Here is a 26,026-nt window from a genome sequence, read left to right as displayed (position 1 = left end):
TTCCCTTTCTCATCTCATCTCCATCCCATCACCAACGGCTTAATATCCAGAAACCCCTCATAGTGAAAGAAGGTCTCACTAACAAGTTGTACTCGTTCAGATCTTGTATAAAGATCACCCCTTTCCACCGCCGACTTAGCCTTTGGTCATATCAAAGGCACAACAGCCCAGCACGGCTTCCGCGGCCGTTAGCTTCGTCAGTGATCAAGATTTCAGCGTTCGAAAGACACTTCATATCGTCAACGCCATCCCCCCTCCACCCGCTGCTGAAGTCGCCTAAGCAGAAGCTCGAGTTTTTCTTGTTCGACGCTTTGCTTCACCAGACGCCCCCGTCTATTCCCTCCCCCAACCAGCTGCCGCATAGGACGGGTTTTGCGCCTCTTCCTCTCGCCGAGGGGGAGTCGAGGAGACCTCGTCAGATCACTGAGGGTTCTGTCTGCTACCGCTTTCGACCACCCTAGAACCCTTTCACCGTTTTAGATTTTCAACTTCTTATAACAACAACCCAACAACAACCACCTGGGAAATTCTTAGCTGCTTTGCTAGATTTCTCTCCAACCCGCACGTCGAAAGCAAAGTCCGATAATCAAGTTCGCGACATACCCCCGACACCCCACAAATCTCACCCACCTCTGAACCACCCCGTCAACCGCTTGGGATATGGTTATGGCAACAGCCGCGATCGAGCACTTTGCACCAGCTACTATCAATTTTGCTAGTACCTACCAACCTGTCTTGAAGACATCGCATTATGTCGAACACGCACACCAAAACAAAAATGGCGTGATCAACCCCAAGCAGCTAATTGGCGACGCCCTCCGCCAGCGTGTGGAGAGCGTTGACCATGAGATTTGTGAGCCCGGCGAGGAAGACACCTTTTTCGTCGGTGATCTTGGCGAGGTCTACCGCCAGCACATCCGCTGGAAGCTTAACTTGCCACGCGTCAAGCCCTTCTATGCCGTCAAGTGCAACCCGGACCCCAAGGTCCTTCAGCTCCTGGCTGCTCTCGGCACCGGCTTCGACTGCGCCTCCAAGACGGAGATCGACCAGGTCCTCAATATGGGCACCGCTCCTGAGCGTATCATCTACGCCCAGCCCTGCAAGACCAACTCGTACGTGCGCTACGTCAAGGCCATGGGCGTTAAGCAGATGACCTTTGACAATGCCGACGAGCTTCGCAAGGTCGCCAAGCTTTTCCCCGAGGCTGAACTCTACCTTCGCATCATGACCGACGATGAGTCCAGCTTGTGCCGCCTGAGCATGAAGTTTGGCGCCGCCAAAGAAGACACCGACGGCCTCCTCGCGACCGCCAAGGATCTCGGCCTAAACGTTGTCGGCGTCAGCTTCCACGTCGGTTCAGGCGCCTCTGACCCCATGGCCTTTTACAAGGCTGTCTACGACGCTTACGAGGTGTTCGAGCAAGGCCGCGCCTATGGCTTTGACATGAAGACACTCGATATCGGTGGTGGCTTCTGTGGTGACACCTTCGAGGACATGGCCGCCGTTCTCCGCGGCGCCCTCGACGAGTACTTCCCCGCCAGCAGCAACGTCAACATCATTGCCGAGCCGGGTCGTTACTACGTTTCCTCGGCCTTCACCATCGCCTGCAACATTATTGCTCGTCGCACCGTCGAGGATCCCACCCTCCGTGACAAGCGCTTCATGCTTTACGTCAACGATGGTCTCTACGGCAACTTCTCGAGCATCATGTTCGATCACCAGCATCCCGTCGCCAAGGTCCTCCGGGCCGGCTCCTCAACCGTCTACGACACCTCCGTGGCTCACGCCTGCCCTGACGGTCAGGGCGTCCGCTACTCCGTCTGGGGGCCCACCTGTGACGGCATCGACCGCATCACCGAGACTATCTCGTTCGACCATGAGCTTGACGTAGGCGACTGGCTGTACTTTGAGGACATGGGTGCCTACACCAAGTGCTCTGCTACCCGTTTCAACGGTTTCTCTGACAACCACGACGTCATCTACGTATGCAGTGAGCCCGGTGCCAAGGCTCTCCTCGACATCTGAGAGCATAAGTCTTTCCACTTGCCACAGTTTATTTCTTTATCGTTCAAGTTTAACGACAAGGCGAGAGATATGATCAGCGAAACAAAAAAGGAGGGAACAGACATAGATCAAGGAAGGAGAAGAAGCGAAATGATTGTTGACAAGAAAGAAAAACCCTACGCGGGAAAAAAAAAACCCGCCCCCCACACACGGCATAACAGCACACAATGCTAGATTTGTAGTCATTCGCTTCCTATTTACAATGAGGGAGGGAGGAACGAAGTTCACCCGCTCTGGTAAACTGTTTATAGACTTGAACATCTCTGAGAAGAGAATTAATAGAAAGTATGTTTTTTCTGGGGGGCCACATTACGTTCTCTCGCTCGCCGTGAACCTCCTAATGATGACAAGCCCTATGATGTACGCATATGAGCTGCGACAGTTTATAAGGTAGACCTCACTATGGACAGCCGTTTGTAAAGAGACATCAGCAGTTCGCAGCCACTCATGCACAGTAAGACATCGATCGGCAAGGAACAAGTAGAGATCCCATGCAAGGGGCCACCGTGCCGCTCGCCAGGCGGATCCCGCGCGGCGGCGTTGCTGCAGACCCCCGGCTGGGCGGTTGAATGTTTGGACGTATCATGCATGCAAAGATCCCCGCCCGCATCTCTGAACCCTACCAAGCCTTCTCTAAACTTCATGTGTGTGTTTGACCGGCTCAATCTTCACAGCGCCCCATGAAAAGACAAAATACAGGTCTTTCGATTTCTCTTTTCTTAATTATCGTTTTGAATACCGCCGTAACTGGACCCTCTATCCGGTGGCCAGCACATATCGTTCGGTTTAAAAAAAAAAAATAGAACAAGCAAACCCCCAAAGTGCCGTCTTCGTAGAAAGCAGAAAGGAGTTCTATCAGATGGAACTCTCGCGCAACCCGGGGGCTATGCCTCTCGTTCCCGCTCGCGTTGTGGGCAAACGAAACCCAATAAGTTTGTCTGTCTAAACTGCGCCATTCAAATGCCAATTCATTGTTGGACGTTCCAAAGTATCATACCATCCACCTTCGTGATCCTTTTTCCCCGGACCCCTTATCGTAAACCCGCTGTTCGTAAGTCGCGTCCATAAAACTTTGTCCGCCAACCGAGTTCACCGTATTTCCTGTCATCTAACCCGTGGCCGAAACCCATGGTCCATAAAGAAATTCGTGAAAGCGTGTCTGTGTCGTCTGGCGCCTGCTCGGGCTGCGGTCTTATTTAGGCCTCGAGGATGCTCTTTGCTGTGGCTGCGTCATAACCAATGACATTTGTTAGGTAAGACATTCTAGTACCTGTTAGCCGGGGCTTTTCAGAAGGAGGATCAAGGGCACTGACTTGTCATTGTTAAGTTCACGCAATCTAAGATCCTCGAAACGTTGCTGGCAATCCATCCAAGCCATAGCCCGCGCTTTTGGTTGAACTTTCTTAACCGTAAACTTGAATCTTCCTGTAACGGGTCTATGGTCGGATACGCGGACCTCGTGACGTTTGTAGTCGATCTGCTTTATCCTGCCTCCTCCGCGGTACAGCAGTCGATCACACCAAGCTGGCGAACGCTTTTTCTCACTCGTGTCATAATTGTCTGTTCCGACGTCGTACTTGTAGGTTGGTGCAAAAGTGATCGGCATCTCCTCAAATGCCCGGAGCTTAAACGCTGGATTTCTTCGCTTGGCAACAAGAAGTTGGTCTCGCTCCAGCAGCTTGGCGAGGTTGTTCTGTTTGACAGCAATAACAACGGTATCGCGAGACATGGTATCGATGCGGTAGTTCAGGTCACCATTGAGCAAGCACAATTCGTGATCTAAAATCATGGTACCATCTCCGCCGCCGATGTAGCTATCGAGGCGAATGCTAGGATCCCGCTCGGGGGGGAGTATTTGGGCTTCAAGAATAGCGGCAACATCGGCGTGGCGGCTGTTGGCTTGAGATTGGCCTGCCGCCAAATGACAGTTGATGAAGCAAAGAGAGGAGTCGTCAACCATGAACCGGACGACGATGGCGCCCTTGTTGCCGTGAAGGCCACCCATACCACGCTTGACTTCCGAGGCGCTCAAATTCCGAATTCGATCCCTAAGCGTCGACTTGACGAATATGCAGGTGAACAGTCCTACAAGCGTCGCGGTGTGCAGCAAGTGATACAGGCAGTCAGGTGGCATGTAATCGTCGAGACTCTTAAGAAGGAAGTCTCTCCAATCCCGATATTGGTGACTCATTCGTTCCTGATCCGAGCCTTCTTTCTTCTTGACTTTGAGGAAACGTTCTATCTCTTGTTAGTATGGTGTATCAAAGCTCACTGGATTCAAAGCTTACTGGCTGTAGCGGTCTTGTCTTCCAAGTCAACAAGCTCTTGGAAACCGAAAACTAGAATGTCTGGGGAGCTATTTGCTTGTAGTAAACTCTTGATGAACTCTGCATCTTCTTCCGCGTACCGGAGACTATGCGGTGTAGATGCGCCAGCATTCCAGGTCATCACCAAAACTTTGAGATCTTGAAATTCGCAGTACTGGTTGTCCATCCCCTTCATCTCTGTTTCATGCCAGTCATCTTGAAGGAGGCCATCCCACACTCGAAGCATGTTATCCGCACCAAGAGAGATAACCTGATGGCGATCCATCCGGTAGCTGCTGGAGGAGTCCGAAATGAGTTTCACAACCGGGTTCTTGTCGTGAGCTTGCCAGTCCTTCTTGACGGCCCATGGTGTTGTTTCAATGTCGTAGACGCAAACTTTACCCGTGTTGAAACCTGCCCACAAGTGATCACCAACACCTGCGAGGGAATTGATCTTCCAAGAACTTAGGCTGATGACGCCAAGACAGGAAAAATCCTGAGTGTTATAAAATGACACCTTGCCATCAGCATGGCCAAAGAAGGCTTTGCCTGGTTGCGACCGCACTAAGGCGCCAGATGTGACTTCTCCAGCTGTGTCCTGGACCAAAGGTCTCACCAACACTTGGAACTGTGTTTGCCCGTCTGATGTTGGTGCGAATATGCGAATTTCCTTCCCAGTCGCATGCCAAAGCTCATCCCCAACAATCATGGAAAATGTGTGGCCCTTGGGCAATCGGAATGCTTGGTGGGAGTTGTTTGTCAAGCTTGGGGTACTGGTCTCGTCCGGGCCCCAAACGAGCAGACCACCAGTTTCATCTAATGTCCATAACTCATTGTAGTGGCGGTAGATTTTGATAACTTCATGACGGCCATGGGCATTCGGCTTGTTCGCAACCACACTTTGCGTTGCTATATCAGCCTCCATGAGCTCGCCAAAGTTGTTGCCAATCCACAACCGCTGGCCTTCTTCGTCCACGTTCGTGCCAGGCTTGAAAGCTACTGCTGTGGCCTTAATACCTTCACCATGGGAGAAGCTCATCAGAAGTTCGCCGTCCCGCAAGCTCCATACTCGAGTCAAATGGCCAGTAGTGCAGACTAGGTCGCCGCATACATCAAATGTGCGAGGGTCGTATTTGGTCTGTATCTCGTGCATACCTTGTTTGATGAAAGGGGGTCTTCGATTGACATTGGAAGGATCCGGGAAGATCTGGCCAGAACCATTTATCTCCACCTTTGAATTATTAGCCGACGGAATCAACGCAGTCGACTCAGCCGGCTGCGGCGGTTGTACGGGTTGCAGAGGTTGTACAGGATGAGCGGGAGGAGGTTGTGGGGGTGGTGGGCGAGGTGCCGTCCTCTCTGATGTTCTGTCAGTCACCGTATTGGCACGCCCAGGCAGCCGTGCGGGAGGCGGAAGATGGGTTGTGGGGGTCGAGACAATACGTTTGGGCGGAGTTTGGGCCTCAGAGACCGAGGGTGTTGTGATGCCTGGCCTGGGAGGCCGTGGAGGTGGCTTCATGGTCATTGAAAGGGGTCGCGGCGGCGGCTCAGTAGCGATTGACAGAGGTCTCGCGGGAAGTGCAGGCACGGAAGGCCGAGTCTCACCAGTGATTTGGGGTGTGATCTGACCCTTAACAAAACCGTTTGGCTCGTGTTCCCGTTGGTTTCTCTTCGTCATAATTGAATGGTGAACTGGCGGAGGCGCAAAACCCACATCTAATGTTCTCCCCCGTTGCGGTTGCGGCGGGGGCTCCGACTGCATAGCAGGGGCTTTAGGTCTTGACGGAAGCACTGGAGGCGCTGGTTCGGGACTGCTTGGGGGGCTACTGAATGGTGAGGTTTCGGGCTTGATTTTACCCCTAGCGTCAGGAGTGATAACATGATCGGTGAAAAATGATGGTCTTGCTTGGGATTGCATAGAGGGCTTCTCGGCGCGGTTTATCGGCGGAGGGAGACCAGGCTTGGTTTCTCTTCGTATTTCCCCTGACCTTCTCGGTGGCGGAGGAGAGGGCGGTTGGGAGGCCGAAAGTCTAGGAGAGCGTCGGTTCGGTTCGAGAGACGGGGTGTGAGGCCGACTTGGAATCTTGAACTGGCGCGAAGTGGTAGGAGTTGACGGAGTCGATGCGCCAGAGTCGGCGGTCAAGAAAGCAGGCGCCTCGGCGTGTGCGAATCTGGTAATAGGATTCTTTGGCGGAGACTGAGGAGGTTCTACCATGACCGAAGGAGCCTTCACGGGTTCCGGTTTCAAGGTAGGAGGTACCCCCAGGGAGCGGCCTGGCGATCGTGGGGTGGGCTCGTGTAGCGGGGGAGGCAATGATGGAGTCGAGATGCTCCCACGCTCTCGAGGTCTCGGGGGTATTGGGAGACTTTCGGTAGAGGACTTTGCATCTCGAAGGAATTCTGGCTTCGGGGCCGGAGAGATTGTTCGGGGCGGGGAGGGACCAGGCGCAGATTCGCCCTTGTTCATGTTCTCGAACTGCGCCCTCAGAGACGAAACGGGTTTCTGCGAAGCATGTCAGTACGATATACAAGATTCGGTCTCTCGCACGTCAGGAAAACGGACAAGTGACGAGCCATCAGGCCCATTCTGATCGGGGGGAGCCATGATGATGGTAAATCACGACAGCGGGGCCCAGGGTGCCGATACCCATTACACCCACGGCTTCAAGTAGTTCCTCATGAGCCCATCAACGGCGGGCCTTCGAAGAAGGGCAGAGGCCTGCTTAAACTCTCGAGTGACAGATTCAGAGGTTTTGAGAGTAAATAGGCTGCCGCGAAGGTGCGTTAGCGGAGACGGGTGTTTGTTGCGCGTGGGTGTTCGGAGAGATTCTGAGAAGTGGGATGGATGGCCGTGCAAGAGGGCTGGGGAGCATAATGATGCTGGGCAGTCGTTTCGAAGCTATTCTGACGCGCAGGCGGGCATGACAACAGGTGACCGGTCAAAATGCCAGTGGAGAGCGCAGGAGAGGAGACGGTCGAATGGTTTTTGATGTGGTGGTGGTGGTAGTAGTAGTAGTAATAAGTTATGATTGACAATGAAGTGGCATTGAAATGGCCCCTTGGAGCAATACGATTCCCAGCCGTTTTGCTGGGACGGCAGTGTGGATGGGTGCGTGTACCTTGGTCTCAGGTACAAGGAAGGTTAGATCGGCTGCCTGAGAGGTACCTTGTGAGGTCTAGTATTCTGGAGGGGAGGGGAAGTACCGTTCAGAAATGAGACAGGGAACGGGGAGGAAGGTAAAAACGTAACGCGAGGCACGTACTTAGTGGCTTACGGTAGAAGGGTAGTAGTGCTGTGCGGTGCCAGACACGAGGGACCAGAGGGGGGATAAGAGGGGACCTGAGGGAGTGTGGTGGGTGAGTGACGGATACGTGGTGGGATGTACGTAAGGTTTGAGGGGACCATGGGGGCCTCGCCATCCAAACATTGTTCTCATTTACGACGGCGACGTCAGGTACGCTACGTACGCCGTACCCGTCCCGCCGCATTTTATCGTATCTAAAGTAGCAGCAATATCCATAATGACATATGGCCTGCCAAGCCGATTCTCCGTTTCTCTGCCACAGCCCTCAGCGAGTGACAAGGGTCGGAGAGCCAGCTGCGGGCCTTTGGGACTTGGTACCAAGAGATGGCAGTGGCAGAGCTTGCCTTTCGGGTACCTGGCGCGCATGTACCTTGCTTCAAGTAGCGAGTAGTTTGGAGGGGAGGAAAGAATGCAAACTTACAGGGACCCGCCCGCTTGGTACCTGAAGGGAATATGCCCAAGGAAAAAGAATAGGACAACAATTGTTCCGAAATTAGGCCTGCCTGCTGGAAAACCCCTGTACACCACTTGTTCACATCCAGTTGAAGCCGGCGGCCGGCGCCCTTCTCCCCCTGGACGGACTGGAATGGGTACGTACATCACGGCTACTAACTGCCTAGGGCTGGTTGAGCTTGATTGGAACACAACTGCCAACCTTCTCCTAGCAGTACTATGTAGAAGTGGCATCGCTCTCAGAGCCCCATAACGAAGGTGCACGGGGCAACAGGCCAAGCAATTGAAGAGCTCCATCATCAGACCATCCCACTTTCCACAGTGTGTGCTTATTGTAAACGAGCGCTCCGATTGACCAGGTTCATATCTGCCTTTCAATCAACTCCCGACAGCGCAACTTTTTTTTCGTCTTCGCTCTTCAAATACGTCCCAGACAATCTGTCATCTCCCCAACTTCTAGAAACGCATCTTATACCTCTGGTCGTCAATTCCATATTCTGCCGCAAATATGAACACCGTGAGTTGTTGCTCAACCGTCGCATCTGGTTTCAAGTGCTTGACTAACATCATGCCTAATCCTAGGTCAAATCGTTCTGGTAGGCTTGACTCGTCACAGACCGTCCATTGTTGTTTTAATCCGCGCTGACTTTGTTTTCTCGTAGGCTCGGATGGGGCTCTCTTTGTGTTGGTATGTGGTCACCTGAGTATCGTCTGTTTCTCATACGTAGCTAATGTGTCGCATTTCAGCCGGCGGAACCGCCTACTATTTCGCGAAGCAGAGCATCAACGCCGACCGTGCCGCCCGTTTTGAAGAACAGAGAAAGCGTAAGCAGATGGCGCAGTCCATCGAATACGGCGACAACGTCCCCGCCCAGCCCGGATCCGCGGCGACCATGGGCGGCGAGCCGCGCACCGATACCGCCGGTTCCCCCAGCCAGGAGTCCAGTTCCGACCCTGCCCCAACCCGCCACGCCCCCACGACAGAACAACAAAGAGTGTTGGAGAAGAGCAAATACGAGAGTAGCACGCCATTCAAAAGTCCAAAGGGAGACCGCTTCTCATAGTTGCGCAAAGGGGGTGGGGGGAAAGAGCCCGATTGATCTCGAGTTCGTGTAGCATAATTATGGCCCTTGGCTGACTCTAGTCACATATTACATTATTGAGTACGATACAAGAAAATTCATGGTCCTGTTCTCATCTTTGGATTTCCTCCTGAAGGAGGTTACAGTGGTCGTACCTGTATACAAAAGCGAGCACTTGGGGGGTACATTGACCGTGATAGCACACTGGACAATGAATCATTGAACATTTAACCTACGTCAGCGGTTTGCTCTGGCCAAGACCTTTGCTGAGAATGCTTTTGATGAGCTGCATGAGCCTCGCAAGCTGGTAACCACAGGTGCTAAACCGAAAATTCGGCTTGGGCACTTCAAATGTAAGCCTTATGTTATTCATTTGTCTTCCACAGAAAACCCGGCGCGGAGTTGGGTGTCGCATATCGACTTTCAAGGGTAACCACTACTGGGGAAAGAGAGGCTGGCCGCTAGTGAGCCTCGTGGCAATCCGCACTGGGTAGCCTGGATCCCTGGTACCACTACGGAAGAAGCCGCGCAAAACCCCGATTTCTAGCCGACTTCCTCCTTCCCCAACGAGGTCAGGGGCTAAGCCACATGTTGCGACTGCGGCGCATTCAGCTTTGTACCTGAGCCGTTGAAGCTTTGGCGGCAGGTCTTTTGACACTTCGAAGCTCTAGTCTCGGCATCCCACCACACCTTGCCTTTCAACACCTCAGAAAATCATTTTATCCGTTCGTGCTCATCCAATTTGCCTCGCGCGCCGGCAGGCATGCGAATTGGATCACAATGGCAACTCCCGAGTTAGCAATCGCAAAGGCCTCCCTCAGCGCTATTCTTTTCCGCAAGGAGCCGGTTTCCCTTACCCGGCCTGAGATCGAGACCTTTCACGCACTTTTCCACGACGTGATACACCAGTGCTCGCCGACCAACGTTCAGGTTTGATGCCCTCTTGAAACGGCCTCTCTCCGCTACTCTCTTTTTGCACAAATATACTTGTTGTATCCTCATATTGCAGGTCAACTAAACTCCTGCTGCCTCATTTAGAAATGTAAGCGTTGGATCTTAACGAATTTGGTCCCTTCCCCGGCGCGCGTCGCCGCCCTCGGCAAATACCTAGCCGCCCTCTCCAACTCCTTTCCCAACGATGGCGCAGCAGCAAAAACGAAGCCCTCGACACGGAGGAAGCGTCTACATATTCTATATCTTGTCAACGACGTCCTTTACCATGCAGTCGTTCGAGACAGAGACGCGCGCTTTGCAACCGACTTGCAGCCTAGCTTAAAACCGCTTTTCCACAGCGCCGCTAGTTTTCGCAACTGCCCTAAGCACATGAAGAAGTTGGAGGATTTGCTCGTTCTATGGGAAGGGCAGAAATACTTCTCACCGGATACGATCGTTGAGCTGCAGGAGACTGTGAAAGAAGCCCCTCACGGCGGCAAGGTGTCCAAGGCTGGAGAGGACCGTGGTGCGCATGACCGGACAGGGTCAAACTTGGCAGTGAAACCCGCAAAAGACGCCCCTTATATGATCCCGTCGATGCATGGCGATCCCAATACGCCCTGGTTCGATCTACCGGCTGCGAACTGGCTACCTCACCTCGAGCCGAACTCAACGAAACCCATGAACCCCAACATGATCAAGCCGCTACAGCTTGCGCCTGGGCCGGCGGAGAAGGCGCTCGCCAAGGCCGTGAAGGATCTCCTTGCTGATGTTGAGAAACTCTACTGCAAGTCAGCTCCTTCGCAACAATCCGATCAGGAGCAGCCTACGGGCCTCAGCGAGATGGGCGAGCGTGTTATTCTCGATGAGATCACGGGCGAGGTAATTGATGGCGAAACGTACTATGGCTGGTCGCGCGACTTCTGCAAGAGGATGAAACAGCGTAAGGACAAGGGCAAAGCAGGCGACGATGGCGGCCGTGGACGATCTAGCTCACGCAGCCGATCCCGCAGCTACTCTCCTGGTCGATCGAGCAGGTCCGATTCGCCGCCCACATTCAAACGACGCAGGCTATCGCCAGACTCCCACAGCCGAAGCCGCAGCCGCAGCCCGCAGCGCAGGCGGCGTTATGACTCCCGCGACTATAGCCGATCCAGGTCGCGATCGCCGGATCGAGATGATAGAAGAGATCGCCGCGATTCGAGCCGGTCACCGCTTCCACCTCGTGACCGCTTTAATTCTGACTCCGGTCCGGGTTATAATCAGCTACCGCCGCCTCCGCCGCCGCCACCTACTAACCACTCTCCTTCGGCTTTCCCACCGTATCCTCCTCCCATTGCGGCCGGTGGCTTCGGGCACTTTCCTCCGCCTCCTCCGCCTCCTCAAGGCTACCAGGGGGCATGGCCGCCGCCGCCTCCTCCGCCTTCCATGGGCGGCTACATGGGCGGCCCTTCACAGAGTTGGGGTCCTCTCCCGCCTGGTGCTGGTGTATCACCACCGCCACCACCACCAAACATGGGTGGATGGGCTCCCCCTCCGCCACCACAGCAGCATAATCCTTATCAGCAGCCGTATGGACGCGGCAATGGCGGATATAGGGGACGCGGAAGAGGGAGCTATGAAAGAGGCAGAGGTTGGTGAAAGCCGCTACAGTGCCGTAGGTAGCATCGAATTAATTCTACAACAATCAATGTGCAATACACAATACCCATTTACGCAAGCTTCATAACCAAAAACAAATATGGCAGCAATTATACCCAAGTCTAAATGTGACGTATTACGTCTGTACTCATTCATCGTCTAAAGTAGAAACCAAGGAGGCAACCCTCATTCCTCGCGCCCCCTCTGGCGCAACTTTCTTACCAAGTTCATCCGAGAGAGCCGCAGAAAAAAGAAAGGATCCTGTCTCCCAAGTTTCACCTTTGTACGCCGGATCCCCCTTCTTTCACCGTTGACTTCTTGCTTGTCCTCCGTCCCCTTTCCCCCGACGAAATACGTTTTTGTGTTCCTCCCACGCAGGAAAAAAAAAAAAGGACAAAAAAAGGAGGACTAAGAATCCCGAGTTTCTTTTTTCCCTCGACAGCAGACAAGAAGAGCGGACGAGCGGCTTGATGCGAGTAGTAAAAAGCCCCGCTCAAGTTTGAATCTTCGCAAAAGAGAAAGAAACAAAAAAGTGGCATCATGAAAATTAAGTATGTTCCAGAGGCGGCGAAGCCCCATCCCTAGAGCACCGAGTCTTCTCTGTAAGCGTGCCTTGCCTGTGATCCTCTCAATTCCTTCTCAAGCACATGCATGAGCTTTCCCGCTGTGAGTCCTTCAACCTGTTGAAGACGAGCCATTCGATAGCAATGCTAAGATCCGTCATGACTCCTGGAATGCATTGGCTGTTGCTTCGCCGTTTTGTTCCAAGTCCTAGTGAGCTCATTGATCAGCAAAATGTCCCCTTCCAGTAGTGAACACAAGTTTTTCATGGCAGAGCCAGAATTCCTCCAGTGTTGGTCAATGACCGAAGAGAGGCATGATGTAGAGCAATATCAGGTGTGACTGGGGGATAATCTTACCGCATCTTCTTGTTCAGTCCGACGATCCCTACGTTCGCCATCTTGCAGCTTGAGAGAGTCTAATCGCTTTTGGTTGTCTTCAGTCCCATCGACTTCATCCACACGAGAGAGTGAGCCGGCGTGTGCTCTACCCGTTGACGGGGCGTTCGCGGTTCCATTGGCTGACCGCCTTTGGTTGGCCTGGTCCGTGATAGAAGCCCACTTTCTTTCACGCAGGGCCTCTCTGGCAGCAGCGCTGTTCTGTTGCTCGGTGTAATCATGGGAGCAGTCGTCAAACAGTTGAGGATTGATTTCCATGAATAGCTTCATGGCGTTGTAAACCATTCCGTGAATTGTGCTTTACAGGTCAGTACGGGTCATATGCAGTCAAGCCAAGGGCAAATACTCACCGATTCCAGTGTCCCTTAGAGTTCTCGTATAGTGGTGCAAACATAATGGGCAGAATGATCTCAACGTTATCGCTGACCAAGTTACAGAAGTATTCATTGTTCCAGAAGTAAAGAGCACGTTCTGCAACCTGGAAATGAGGACTGGCAACCGACTTAGCCAGCTGGTGGAAAAGAGGTTCCTGGACCTTGGCAAACTCGGCCGGGTCCATGACTTCGAAAATATCCTCGACCTCATTAAGGAACATAACCTCCTTTGTGCTGTTGACCTTGGGCCAGTAGCGGAGCAGTCCCAAAACAACCTGATAAGTCAGTACGTGACGTTCAATATTTAAGGTAGGAAAACTTGCCTCTTCTGTCAGCGAGGCATCTTTCTCCAAGAATTGAACGATACAGTACGCCAGCTGAGGGTGGTACATGCTCAGACTTTTGACCTTGTGCAACGGTATCAACACCCGAGTCAAAAAGGTTTTGTGCTCCTCTTTGAGTGGTAGGGCGAAACCGTTGATAATGGACCCAAGAATTTCCAGGAGCTCAGCAATACCATTGAATCTTTCCGTCTCGTAAGTGAATTGGAAAAATACATTGTTGATGGAACGGCGGATGAAAGATCTAAGGTTGAGGAACTTGCCATAGATACGGTGAAGTGTTGTCTTGAGAAAGTCTCGCTCGCGCGGGTCTTCGGAATCGAAAAGCTCCAGTAGTTGCAAAACAAAGCTGTGATCAATGTACGCCTTGGCAATGTTCGTGTTGAAATCCTGGCTTTCGATGAAACGCAGAAAGAACTCGTAGACGACCTGGATGTGTGGCCAAGCAACCTCCAGGACAGGTTCATCCTCCTCTGGATCGAATGCCTCTCCTTGGGGGTTCATTGGGGGTGGGATTGGTCGGAAGAGGTTCTTGGCGAACATTTCAACAACCCTAGGGTACATGGGTTCCGTAATGACTTGACGGTTATTAGCGACATAGTCAAGCAGCTCGTGGAGCGCCAGTCTCTTGATTTCCTTGGATTTCATGTCACCGCTGGCATCATTGAAGTCAAAGATGACGTTGCACTGGTCAATCTTTTGCATGAAGAGCTCTTGACGTCGGTTGGGGGGAACCTCGTGAAATCCGGGCAGTTTCTCGAGCTCACGATGAGCGGAAATGTCGAATCTCGAGGAGTGCTGTCGCTTGGGTGTTCTGAGACCCTCAGGCACATCCTTGGGCGTCTGGTGAAGGCGGTCGAACATGAGCGACTTGGTGCCAGCTTTCGGAGGCGCAAGATCGTGTGGCATGGTTTCCGCAGCACCAGGGGGCGGAACGTGCTATTGAACTGATTAGCGACAACTATCGACTCAACAGACTTCCATTATTTTTATCTTACAGGAGCGCTGGGGCTGATGATGACAGTAGGGGGCAGAGTGCCATGACGAGCTGGAGAACCTCCGCCGTTAGCACCTTGACCCGCACCCGCAGAGCCGAAGCGATCCGGGACAGCACCTTGCTGGTTGCTCAATGGAGACGGTTGGTTTGCAGTACCATGTTCTCCGCCATGAGCGCCAGTATTGTTGGGAGGCAGCGGCTTGTTGCGAGAATCGGTCAGGTTTGTCGTCGAAGACGAAGGAGTCGGGTTGGGGGACTGGGCGGCATCGCGGCCTGAGCCGACCGACGAAGGGGATGCGGTGCCATCCTTCGAGTCCTTGTTCTTCTTAGGCTTATTGGGGTCTTTGCCGCGCGAGAGCTGAGCATGCTGGGCTGTCAATAGGGTATTCAAACGCGAGATAGAGTCTCAGGGGCCAGGTAGAGACGGAGGACTTACCACCCTCTGGCTGAAGCGCTTCATTTTGGACGTCACGGTGAAGTCCCTCTCCGTGGGGCGACAGGATCGCCCGACTCAAAAGCTGTTACAACAAATGGCAGGTGAATCGCAATGGACGCAAGTCCAAGAAAGGGGGTCGTGTGAAGGCACCGGACGATCGGTCGTGGTCCTGTATGCAGGGGGGGTGTTTGAATCGGCCGGATCGAGTCAATTATGATGTCGAATATGGACAGACAATGCGGGCAGATCAGAATGGCAGTTATAGCCTCGCGGCACGATTCGCAGATGCGCGGCGAATGAAACGTGGGTCTCTGCTAAGGTTGGTTCTGCGTTGGAGCAAGCGCGTCGGCAGATCGATGTCGACGAGATGATGAAGGAGGGCAGTCGCTCGCAAAGGGCTGGGGTTGGGATGTTATGATAGCGTCGCTTCGTGATGCTCAGCCGAGAGGAAGAAGCTAGGGGAGCGGGTTGGAGGGATCGTTGCGACGAGGTAATGCCCCATCAAAAATTGGCGGAAGGAGAAATGGTCAGGCAGCGAAAGAAAGAAGACCAGATTCTCTTGACGAGATTCGAAGAAGTTGGGGGTTTCTCTGGATCGTCGGTAAAGCTGAAGTTGTTTGCGGGGCCTAGGTGAACTGTGAGACGACGACGCGGGACCAGAAGCCGGCCTCCCCTAAAGTGCTAGCGGCGGTGAAATATTAAGGTAGAAAGCACGGTACGGTAAGGTACGTTATGGTCAGAGGGTTGTCCGGCACATTCGCCAGAGCACTCGACAGCTGGAGACGGTCCAATGATGCGCGGCAGCCAGCCAGGAACAGGCCTCGACACGGGGGGAGATGAAGCGGGCGGACGGGCAGATCGCACGAGAGCAATACGGGATTGGGCCCGATGAGAGGGGATTCGATGAAAATGTAACGATATATGACGGTCGAGCCGACAAGAGAATTGTAAACGAAGAAGGAGTGATGTTGAATGTGCGCATTAGACGAGGGAAGTTGGAGAGATACAACTGTCGATTGTGAGGTGGCTCAGGGTGGAGGTCGAGGCTGTGAGGTCCTTTCTGCATCAGCGCTGGACAGGTGCTCTCCAGGACAGATCCCGACTGCAGGTGTCACCTACTGTGTAGTCCCTGTAATGGGGTGGAAACAGCATTGGGCAGCAGTTAATTACAGGGCGTATCTATTAGCAGGTCTGTACATAGTACACTAGCAGTAGCAGGAGCAGCGGTGGGTGGGAGCCAAGCAGGTGCAAGGCAGGACTAGCGTAAAGGAGGCGGGTGGGGAAAGGGGTGTTGACGGATGGCACTTCGCTGATTGGCACTGGCAGGGCATATCTCCGTGACCCGCGCACGGACCTTATCCTGCAAAACAACGGATATCATTGGCTTCGATTCGCCTTAGGTAAGATAGATCCCAGATTCTCCAGAGACCCCTCCAGCCTCTCTCAAGACTCGGGTTGGATTGCCTGCCAACATTTGTTGCCTCTGAGTGGATAGAAGAAGCCAGTCTCTGGACCTCAATTTCTCTTGTCGGCAGCAGTATTTATCCGCGATATGCGGCGATCCCTTGGCCCCCACATGCGATCTCCAGAAGCAAGCATGCAGCACACACCCTGGCAGCACATTGCGAGCGAAAACAAAGAGACCTGGCTTCTTTGTCATATTCTTCTGGATCCAGATACCTAATACCAGTAACTCAGCAGACCAAAAAGAGCCTTGGTTAGAACCAAAGTAAGAGGTAGGAAAATGAGAATGAAGCACATGATGTATTCGAGGAATGCTTTACAAACATCTCGCTTTACCTTGATTACTCCGTGTGGGGAAAGTTATCAGCACCGTATTTAAGGGCTGCAAGTCACCCACCTGGCAGCGTGGCAGCCTTCTGCAGGGGCCTTGCTTTCGACTGCTCATCCTAAACAAGGCAGGCATCATCGCATCGCTTTGGGTCCAAGCTGCCTCCAAACAAGAATCTCCCAGTTAGTTGGGAACAGCTTCAATATGGGACGACTTGGCCTGCTGAGCGATCTGAAACGCGAATACGCCAGTCTCCATTCCTTTGATACTCTCTGTCTTGCTGTGGACAAAGTACCTTCAAGATCCGTACGGAATAGGCGGCGTGCTCGCTGTGCCTTGTCTGTGGTCTGTCTCTCATATGTACTAGAAGTAGGTGTTCTTCATCTGAAGTACTTGCTGTGTGTCGTAGCTTTGCATCCAATCATTCCCTCTAAGATTCGCCCCAAAAATTTTCTGTATGAGCATGCGAGTTAGACATGAAATGAAAGCGAAGCTCAGAACGGCTGTCTTTTTTGCCGTTCGTCAGCTGAAGAGCTTCTCACCAACGCCGGACATACAGTGCAAGAACAGTAAGGCGCCCTGGACACCGGCTATGTGAATGTACTTTCCTCAGGCCCCATTTCGCACCGTGCGTCAAACAACAATCTCAGTTGCTCAGAACGGCATGTAAAATTCCAGCCAAACGACGCATAAATGGGCTCAACACACTGCAATCCAAGAACGGCGTTCGGTCTGCGTCCACACCCCATTCAGATAGAGGTTCACAAAACCAGGGTCACAGACTACCTTAAAAGCAGGCACAGCCAATCAAAAACATCAACTGCAAACGACAGGATACCTGCCACCCCAGCCACTCATGTGCTGAAAGACAGCCTTAGACCAGCTATCACCATGGACACCGATGATGAGCGTTTTGTTGACGATGTGGAGGACGAGGAAATCGAAGAGGATGCCCCAGAAGATGAGCATGAGACAATGGAAGACTTACCAGCTGCCCGGAATTCAAACAGCAAGTCAGCACCTCGCTATTCCATCCCAAAGAGGGCGATGGGTGCCGTAGAAATTCCCATGATCGTTATGAATCTGGATAGGACGGAAAAGGCTTTTGGGAGCATCTCTTCTTTTCAGAATGTAGGTCCCCCTGCGTGGTGGAGAAGTACCATTCGCCAGCCACGAGCTTCAACCGATACTGACAGTAAGCCAGATTCTCGACACTGAACGAAACACAATACCCTTCTATCTCAATCCTGAGAGTCCATTCCGTAGGCCTATCATGTCTCATAGTGCCACGAGCCACAACGTGGTACTGAAGGTGACTGTACCAAAACGGACTGGAAGAAAGCGCAAGCGAGGGACCGATGGGCCTTGGGAAGGTGAGGTCGAGATGACTGATGTCCCTAGGTCAGGGGTTTCAGGGGAACAGATTTATTCCAGGTCACGATTAGATAACCCAAAGATTTTACGACGTAAGCTGCAAGACAATGTCGGCAACTACGATGTGGAAGCAGTTGGGGTCATCAAGCACACTCACCGATTTCGAGGCATGGCAGATTTCCACTGGAGCTTGGAAAAGTCCCCCTTCATTTCAAGATTCATGGACCAGGTCATGCCAGGCGACAGTAAGTCGAGGTTCATCCATGAGTGAGAGAAATTGGCAACTAATAGCCGCAGTTACCCAAATGAGGAACTTCAAGTTCATCGACGGCGTCGACAAAGGACCGAACGTGGACATTATCCCACCGCCCGTGTGGACACCGATGACGCTGCCTTTCATATACAATTACTCACAAAATCCCTATGTTCGCTCAGAGCTCGACCAGACTGGACAGACAAAGCTCATTAACACCCAATTGCCCACTCTTATCGGCTACTTCCTGAAAGCAGATCAATATCCTATCCCGACAGGTCCACAGATGCCCTATGATGGAACCGACGATGAGGTTACGACGTGCATTGCCAAGATGGAAGAAGCAATGGAAGAACGCCCGATATGGACACGGCGCTCCCTTCTCAATAAGCTGGGTTCCATCGTCCGTAACGCCAACGTTATGAAGCGCTGTGTCGGTTATGTGGGCTATCAGTTCCGCGGCGGGCCCTGGCGAGACGCCATCATCAAGTACGGCATCGACCCTCGCACTGACCCGGCATATAAGACATACCAGACAATGATCTTTAATATGCGCAAGCTGCAAGCGGGCCATATCGGCGAGACATGGCACGCCATTCGCAGTCTGCGTACGGAGCAGCGCCAGCCACAGGGTGATAACCACGAGAGCCACATCTTCGACGGCAAGTCATACTGGACCGACGGCAAGGTTTGGCAGATATGCGACATTACAGACCCATTGATTGCCAACATATTCGCCACGGCTCCGGAGCGGCCCGAAGTTGACATTTATAACAGCGGCTGGTTCCACCAAGGCACATGGGCCAAGGTCAAGGGCATCATGAAGACCAAGATGATCGCCATCCAGTTTGGCCGTAAGCTCAAGGACGAGGACTTCTCAGGCATTGTTGACGTCCGCGACACCACGCCACCCCCTGGATCATCAAGTGTACATGTGCCTCTGCCAGATCTACAACTTACCGATGCTGAGAAGCGGGTACTCTACGGTAGGCGGTTCAAAGAGCCCAAAAAGAAACGCAAAGGTACAGCATATCGTGTCACTAAGGCAAACGGGCCGAGGAGCGTGGCAGCAGCAGCCGCTTTGGGTGCTGCCGAAACACCCAGCACGGAACAGGGCGCTCAGGAAGAGCTGATGTCTCTCGCCGGTGATGACAGTCTTGACGAGGACGATAGCGAGGGTGATGAAGAAGACGTGGGTCTAGGATATGATAATCCTGACTTCGCCCCTGGTGCCGGTATAGACGAAGGCGAAGGTGAAGAGGAGTATGCAGAAGAGTACGATGATGGGGAGGGATACGGATATGACGAGGAGGGTGAAGTTTACGACGAGACGTACACCTATGGTCATGGTGACGAGGCGCCTGAGCAGACTGGATATCCAATTTACCATGAAGAGGAGCCACATATTGAAGAAGCATATCCTTCGGCAGCCTTACAATGATAGAATGGCTGAAAGGTGGCAAGGCAATGGTAGCCAGGACAAAGTTATCGACAGCAACGGTCAGGCAAATTGAACATATATCACCTTTATAAAATACACCACAAACACCAAACTTGAGAAGATTCATTATGAATTATTCGTTTTTAGAACTATGTACGGACGCGAATCATCTTCCCATCATGAAGATATCATGCCAAAATCCATATCCCATCCTCCGCTACCAAACAATATCTAGCCCGTAATCGGAGTTTGTCGCCCGTTTGAAGACGAAAATTAATAGCCATTATTTGCGTAAGAATGTAGGAAAAGTTTTAAGAGAGCAACCCTAAGGCCGATGGGTGCATTACCCCCAAAGCAGTCTCACTGAACCTTGAGGACCTTTGTCTTGTTTTCTTTTTGCACACGCATCCCTTCAACCCACTCAGCAGTCTCCCTCAGCGCCCTCCTAGGATCCTTCTTGCGCTTCAATAAAAATCCCTGAATCTCAGCTGGGCTGAATAGCCCATTCGGGATTAGGGCGCCAAATTCGTCCGCAATACGAGCCAACTCTTCCGTGTCGAACAAGTGCTTCTGTTCCGCCTCCACTACTGCTGCGGCGACAACCTCTCGTGGAGTAAACGAAGATCGCGAAGGAGTAGAAGATCCAGACTCAGACGCGGAAGCAGAGGAACTCATTTTGACAACAGTCGGCGCAGGGTTCGCGGGCGGAGCGAGGTGGCCGTCTACACGCTTAGCGGGAGCCGCACCATCGGCTTCATACATGCGCTGAAAGAGCTCCGTCGCCTGCGCCTGTGTAGCATTTGTAAAGCCTACTTGCAAATCTACACGGCCAGGTCGAATTAGGGCTTCATCAAGAGACTCTGGCTTGTTCGTTGTCATAACAAGAATGCGGCCTTCTTGCGAGGCAACGCCATCAATAGCATTAAGAAGGCCAGACAGTGAGATACCCTTTTTATCGTCTTTTGCTTCTTTCTTGAGGGCTCGTGCAAGGTCTGATACCTTCCAATCCTCTTTGGTTGTTTTCCTGCCAGACCGTTCTTCGTTTTTGGTAGTATTGTCGCCATCCGCCTTGGTAGCGTCCTTGTCCTTATCTTCTGTGGTCTGGGAAGGGACAACATCATCGACTTCTTCATCCGGACCACGGCTCAGACCTGCAGTGTCGATATCTTCGAGCAATACAACGCAGCGGCGTGGCAATGAGTTGAAGAGGTTGCCGAGGTCCTCCTCTGTAAGGGTCGGTTCAAGGAGTGAGATGACAAAAATGTCAAGGCCAAAGACTCCGGCGAGAGCAAACGAAAGAGATGTCTTGCCTGTTCCAGGCGGTCCATAAAAGAGATAACCTCGTCGAAGCGGAATGCCACGGTTGGCGTACCAGCGAGGGGTGGCCGGGTGGAGGTATTCGTTCATATCGGCCAAAACCTGACTCTTCTGCTTGGGATCGAGGACGACAGTACGCATAGGTCTGACGGGGCGGTTGGCAACTTGAGCCCAGTTATGCCGGCCGCCGTACCGGCGTAAAGGTTGCGGGCTAGGGCGCTTGATAGTTGTACGGGCGTAGTGATCTGAGTAGTAGAACTCCTTAACGAACCGAAGTAGTTCCTTAATGGGCTCTGAAGATTCTGTAAGTTTTGTATCGCTATAGGATAAATAAACGATGCTTACCTGGATCCCGACCGAAACAAGACACTATAAGGTCTTCCTCTTTTTTAAAAGTTCCGTAGGCCTCTGCGCCATCGAAGACGCTCTGTTGTTTACGGTGGAGCCGAAAGTAGCGACCCCTAAACCAGAAACCATGGACACCAACTGCTGGCACATATCTTGGAGGCTAGATAATGTTAGTGAGATATCAACACTGGGACACAACACCAAGTGTTGACTTACAGCTTTGGCTTCCTGATTGGAAAAGTTGAGGTACTTAACCTCACTATCGCCACTTCCTGATATCGTCCTCATCTGTAGGGCTTCAAGTTCTTCTTCCTCTTCCCATGCCGTTTTGCTGATAGTCTCGGCTGTCAACGATCTTGAGCTGGCCATAAGCGGCTGTAGTGCCAGCCACTTCATCATATGACCATAGATTTCGTCGGTACTCGCGATATGGATAGAGCTCATGAAGTTATCCTGAATAAATCGGAATCCGGCGCCGTACAGTTGTCGAGCGACCCGGTTTGCGGCCCAAAAGAAACCAGCCAGGGTCAGGATGACAGTTGGGTCGATACCCAGATTCGAGCCGATCATCTGGTACAGGAACATAACGGAGCGGACAACAGGGTTGAACTGGCCTCCAAGCATGGGTAGGAGGCTCTCTACCATCTTGTTGCTACTCGTGTAAGACTTTCCGCCAGTCATAGTCTCGGCCATGGCGGACAGGTTGCTTCTGAAGAGTGTCGTGAAGTCCATTTTGCCAAAGTCCATCCTGCACTGTTGGTGACAATGACGTAGGTTATTAGGGAAAAAGTCGATTGAGGTTGTTGGAGCGAATTTATAGTCTTTAGTCCACAGGCAAAATGCAGCAGCTGTAATGGTGAATTCAGGCTACTGCAGCGAACGGGGCAATCGTCTAGAGAGATATTACGAAAGAGGCAACCAAGACAGGCGCGTTCAGGCTATCATCGTCCCTGCCTAACCAATCAAATAGAAAAATTGAAAGTTCTGCGCATGAAATAAGAAACTAAGAAAGAGGCCATGCAAATATGACAGGAGTCTAAGCCATCAACTAAAGCTTGCAGGGTAACGTTCGTCGACGTAGACAAGCGGGACAGCTGCCTGGAGTGGCAAAAGTAGAAAAGAAGACACAGCCCATCCAGGAAACGTAAGGACGAGAACGTAGTACGATGCCCTTTAAATGGACTTTATGAAACTAGGCCCCCGATGCATTGGTACGATATGTTTGGTGCGAGTGGCAACGTCATCACTTCTGACTGAAAAAAGGTGCAGGCCGTCAGGATTCGCTTTCGATTGGTTTGGCTAGGTGCGATTTTGTTCGCCAACGGATTTTTGAAGGCGAGGAAACTAGCACGCTGCACGAAGGTCGTACATCCTACCGGCTGTAACAACCAATGAGTTTTGTTGTCAAGGAAGTCTCAACAACCGGAGACGGTGACGAGTTCATATTTCATATGTGAGTCATTCGACGGCCTGGATTCAATAGAAAAGGAATATCCCAGTAAACGAGCCGTTTGGGACAGTGTGGCGATTGCGACTTTGGGAAGACTGTACATTTTCTAACCCAACACAAGTTGAATTAGTAGCAAAGTGCAACAACCTGGAGTTGTCAAGGGCTCTTTGGTGGTGGATACAGTAAGCCTTCGGGTGCAACTCCCAGAAGGCGAAAAAGGTGCATGGTGGGGTGACCAATGCTGGGTGCAGCACCCGAGGGATGGAACTAACAACGCGTAGTTCCCCGCCGAAAACCAGCGCTCGCTCCACTGAGCCGCTGTTGGCCGCCGCCACGTCGGATTTTAACAGGCTGAAGGGCCGCGCGAGTTCAGACTGGTTCGCCCCTGCTCGCGGCCGGGTTGCGAACCATTCATTCGGATCCGTGTCTCTGGTGTCAGGCCCAGGAAGGACCTCTGATGGTAAGGCATCAATGCTCATGGCAATTCAGCCCCTTAGTATAGTCTCATAACCGACTTGTGTTATTGTCAAGTTCTGAATTAAGTCCGTAAGTGGCAAGTTATGGTCATGTCCGATGATTGTGTAACCTACATAATTCCCCAGCTGTTGGTTTGGTATCTCATAAGACTGAAGATCGGTTGCTTCAACCAAATTGCAATCGTAGGTACTCTTTAAGCTTGTAAGCAATGAGTCACACCTTACATTGCTATTTCGATAAACTACATGATACAGGTGCTTTTATGTTCAGTGCACTACCCTTTCTTGTTGCCCGTTAGATTCGCTTCACTTCGTAAACATTGAGTCGTCTCCCGCCAGCCCTCAGAGGGACACATTCAAAGGAAACTTGGGTAATAGTTACATGATCAAACAGCTTTCATCCCATTAAATGAAGGGGCCACTGGCCGTACAAGCTCATTGGTATACATTTGTGTCAGCATGAGATCTGGTTGAAAGATAGTATGCCAATACATACTCAACCACTTTTTATTTTATCCCATTTCTCATCTAGAAGCACGTTGGATAGAGAGACGCAACGCAACATAGTTGCTGGGTTCGTATTTTTCTTTTCCCTGCAACCCTTGATAACTGTCTTAATGTCCCCTATCCCGCCGAACAGTCTCCAATCCCATGGCACAGGGTTGGAACCAGTGACCCTTTAGTTGGCATAACAGGGCCACTCTATGCAAGATTATTCCGGTATTAATGAGGTCATAGGCATCTGATACTCGAATCGATATCTTTCAATTGGAATTGACACTGCCTGTCCCGTTGTCACGCCCCTTAATCATTCCTCAGCAGGGCAAACCTCATACTGCACATATATGTGTGGTGTGTTTTCCGTGAATGACTTGAGCCATACTTCAGTTACATCAAGTATAACTGCGAGCTTTTGAGTTTTTACTAACTTGGACGGCTTCGAGATATTTTTATACCCAGGATCTATGACTGTTGTAGCGGTGACTTCTTGGTCAGGCGATGTCGCCCTCATCCATACTCTTGTCAACAAGAGGTATCAGCTATCAAAATCAACCTCTAAGATTGAACGCTTCTCTGCAATTTTCTCAATGTGAATTATCGCTTGGCAGGCTGGGCATTGAAAAGGGAAACAACTTTGAAATAGACGACCCAAAGATCAGATAATACCCGGGACGATGGCAGCTTTAATGAGCCATTTAACGAATTCGGCACAGTTATGGCTATGGACTCAAAGTCTTTCCTTTTATGTTAACTTTGAAAATGGTCCAAAATGTAACACTGAGTTTACGATATAAATGTGAAGCACGTATAAATAACCCTAGGTTACTCTCGCTCTACTTTCACAGAAACAACTATAGCCCAGAGTGCTGTGTGGGTGTGAAACTTTGTTGAAAATAGACGCTGAGCTCCATCATGTCTACATGCTTTCCAATATGTTTGTGTCTTGTTCGTTGTATCCGCGATTCTCTCGTTTATTCCGATGCCACTGCCATAACTGCTATGTTCATGTATGTTATCGATGCAAGGTGCCAGAGACAACAAAAGAGAATATGTCACTTACACTAGTGCTCACAACCAGATTTCTGGGACATGGCAATATAAGTCATCGAACTCTCAGAAGCAGGGAAGACTTTCTTCGAAAAATGTAATTGAGCAACCAAGACCCTGTTGATGATATTATACACCAGTTGTCGTTCTGATTGCATTGGATAACCCAAATAAAATGAGACTATTATCTATAATTTCATTATAATACGAATTATTGCACCCTCGAGTCTGTCTCGAGGGTGACAAGTCTCTCCAAAACTCGAGAACAAGCTCGACCAAATCGTCCGTACTACCAACAACACGATTTTCACCATGGTCGTCTCCCTTCTTATCACGAACGTATCGTACCACGTCCAAGACAGTCATTTTTCTAATACTCGGTTGGAGAATACAAGCGATATCTCAGCTCTAGGATACTTTCTGAGGCATTCGGGTTCATGGTTGAACAGGCTCCATGGCTGTTTATGTGGCAGACAGCCCGCTGATAACAGCAAATGCCAACATGACATCCTTATGGACCCATTACAGCCGTCACCTACTTGTCTCGTGGCTGTTGCATGGATGGACGCTGTCTAGTTCATGTGTAAGAGTAATTTACCTCTAAGAGACACTTTAAAGGTATGGCAGCTGCTAATATCAGTGATGAGCTGCAAGCACACCTCGAGCTCGAGCCGAACTGGCGACAAGCCAAAGGTGTCGTCCAAAGGCGCGATAAATCAGCCAACCAGGTCCAGAATAACGAGAAAAATGAAGAAAAGAGTGACAACCACGCCACGTTATCTTTACTGATTACGTATGCTTATGGGACGGTAAAAGAATATTTTTATGGTAAGACGAACAACAGATACGGCAGTAGGAACCGAAGAGATGTTGTTGCTCAGTTCATGTGAGCAAATCCATCGTGCAACTTTTCAACATTCACGTTTGCTGGCTATTGTGAAGGCAAGGTCTACACACACGTTATTGCCATCTTTTTTGAACTCAAGAAAGCCGATATGAGATTAGGACCAACATTCTTTTCCACAAGCCAACCCACCAAGCCACTCCTTTACGAAGCAACGGCCACGTCATTACTTGCTAAAGTACCGATTGATACAACATACACATATTTGATGGGTCAAAAAGCATTTATAAAT

General features: G+C 51.4%; 8 protein-coding genes across 8 annotated transcripts; 4 read left to right on the top strand and 4 right to left on the bottom strand.

The window, feature by feature from the left end:
• Window positions 1-660: 660 nt before the first annotated feature.
• CTRU02_201565 (ornithine decarboxylase) lies at window positions 661-2,025 on the top strand (the record flags this gene model as incomplete). The annotated part of the gene is made up of 1 exon (XM_036729030.1): window positions 661-2,025. The coding sequence occupies one exon, from the start codon at window positions 661-663 to the stop codon at window positions 2,023-2,025; it is 1,365 nt and encodes a 454-aa protein (XP_036579181.1).
• A 1,235-nt stretch (window positions 2,026-3,260) lies between these two features.
• On the bottom strand, window positions 3,261-6,975 carry CTRU02_201564 (inositol polyphosphate; the record flags this gene model as incomplete). The annotated part of the gene is made up of 4 exons (XM_036729029.1): window positions 3,261-3,327; window positions 3,378-4,302; window positions 4,353-6,873; window positions 6,934-6,975. The coding sequence occupies 4 exons, from the start codon at window positions 6,973-6,975 to the stop codon at window positions 3,261-3,263; spliced, it is 3,555 nt and encodes a 1,184-aa protein (XP_036579180.1).
• A 1,661-nt stretch (window positions 6,976-8,636) lies between these two features.
• Window positions 8,637-9,192, top strand: CTRU02_201563 (uncharacterized protein; the record flags this gene model as incomplete). Its single annotated transcript, XM_036729028.1, has 4 exons — window positions 8,637-8,645; window positions 8,711-8,724; window positions 8,791-8,816; window positions 8,876-9,192. The coding sequence occupies 4 exons, from the start codon at window positions 8,637-8,639 to the stop codon at window positions 9,190-9,192; spliced, it is 366 nt and encodes a 121-aa protein (XP_036579179.1).
• Window positions 9,193-9,990: 798 nt separating this feature from the next.
• CTRU02_201562 (uncharacterized protein) lies at window positions 9,991-11,784 on the top strand (the record flags this gene model as incomplete). The annotated part of the gene is made up of 2 exons (XM_036729027.1): window positions 9,991-10,140; window positions 10,249-11,784. The coding sequence occupies 2 exons, from the start codon at window positions 9,991-9,993 to the stop codon at window positions 11,782-11,784; spliced, it is 1,686 nt and encodes a 561-aa protein (XP_036579178.1).
• Window positions 11,785-12,365: 581 nt separating this feature from the next.
• CTRU02_201561 (uncharacterized protein) lies at window positions 12,366-12,482 on the bottom strand (the record flags this gene model as incomplete). Its single annotated transcript, XM_070203882.1, has 1 exon — window positions 12,366-12,482. The coding sequence occupies one exon, from the start codon at window positions 12,480-12,482 to the stop codon at window positions 12,366-12,368; it is 117 nt and encodes a 38-aa protein (XP_070062464.1).
• Window positions 12,483-12,504: 22 nt separating this feature from the next.
• CTRU02_201560 (protein phosphatase 2A regulatory B subunit) lies at window positions 12,505-14,915 on the bottom strand (the record flags this gene model as incomplete). The annotated part of the gene is made up of 6 exons (XM_070203881.1): window positions 12,505-12,555; window positions 12,705-13,041; window positions 13,094-13,392; window positions 13,441-14,397; window positions 14,457-14,822; window positions 14,892-14,915. The coding sequence occupies 6 exons, from the start codon at window positions 14,913-14,915 to the stop codon at window positions 12,505-12,507; spliced, it is 2,034 nt and encodes a 677-aa protein (XP_070062463.1).
• A 2,659-nt stretch (window positions 14,916-17,574) lies between these two features.
• On the top strand, window positions 17,575-19,751 carry CTRU02_201559 (uncharacterized protein; the record flags this gene model as incomplete). Its single annotated transcript, XM_036729025.2, has 3 exons — window positions 17,575-17,814; window positions 17,888-18,302; window positions 18,355-19,751. The coding sequence occupies 3 exons, from the start codon at window positions 17,575-17,577 to the stop codon at window positions 19,749-19,751; spliced, it is 2,052 nt and encodes a 683-aa protein (XP_036579176.2).
• Window positions 19,752-20,111: 360 nt separating this feature from the next.
• CTRU02_201558 (mitochondrial chaperone BCS1) lies at window positions 20,112-22,163 on the bottom strand (the record flags this gene model as incomplete). Its single annotated transcript, XM_070203880.1, has 4 exons — window positions 20,112-20,775; window positions 20,797-21,387; window positions 21,434-21,576; window positions 21,633-22,163. 4 exons carry the CDS (start codon window positions 22,161-22,163, stop codon window positions 20,112-20,114), a joined length of 1,929 nt encoding a protein of 642 aa, XP_070062462.1.
• Between the last annotated feature and the right edge of the window lie 3,863 nt (window positions 22,164-26,026).

This window comes from Colletotrichum truncatum (genome assembly GCF_014235925.2).
Source record: "Colletotrichum truncatum strain CMES1059 chromosome Unknown Contig_0001, whole genome shotgun sequence".
Taxonomy (NCBI): domain Eukaryota; kingdom Fungi; phylum Ascomycota; class Sordariomycetes; order Glomerellales; family Glomerellaceae; genus Colletotrichum; species Colletotrichum truncatum.
This window is presented reverse-complemented; position numbering and strand designations above follow the sequence as displayed.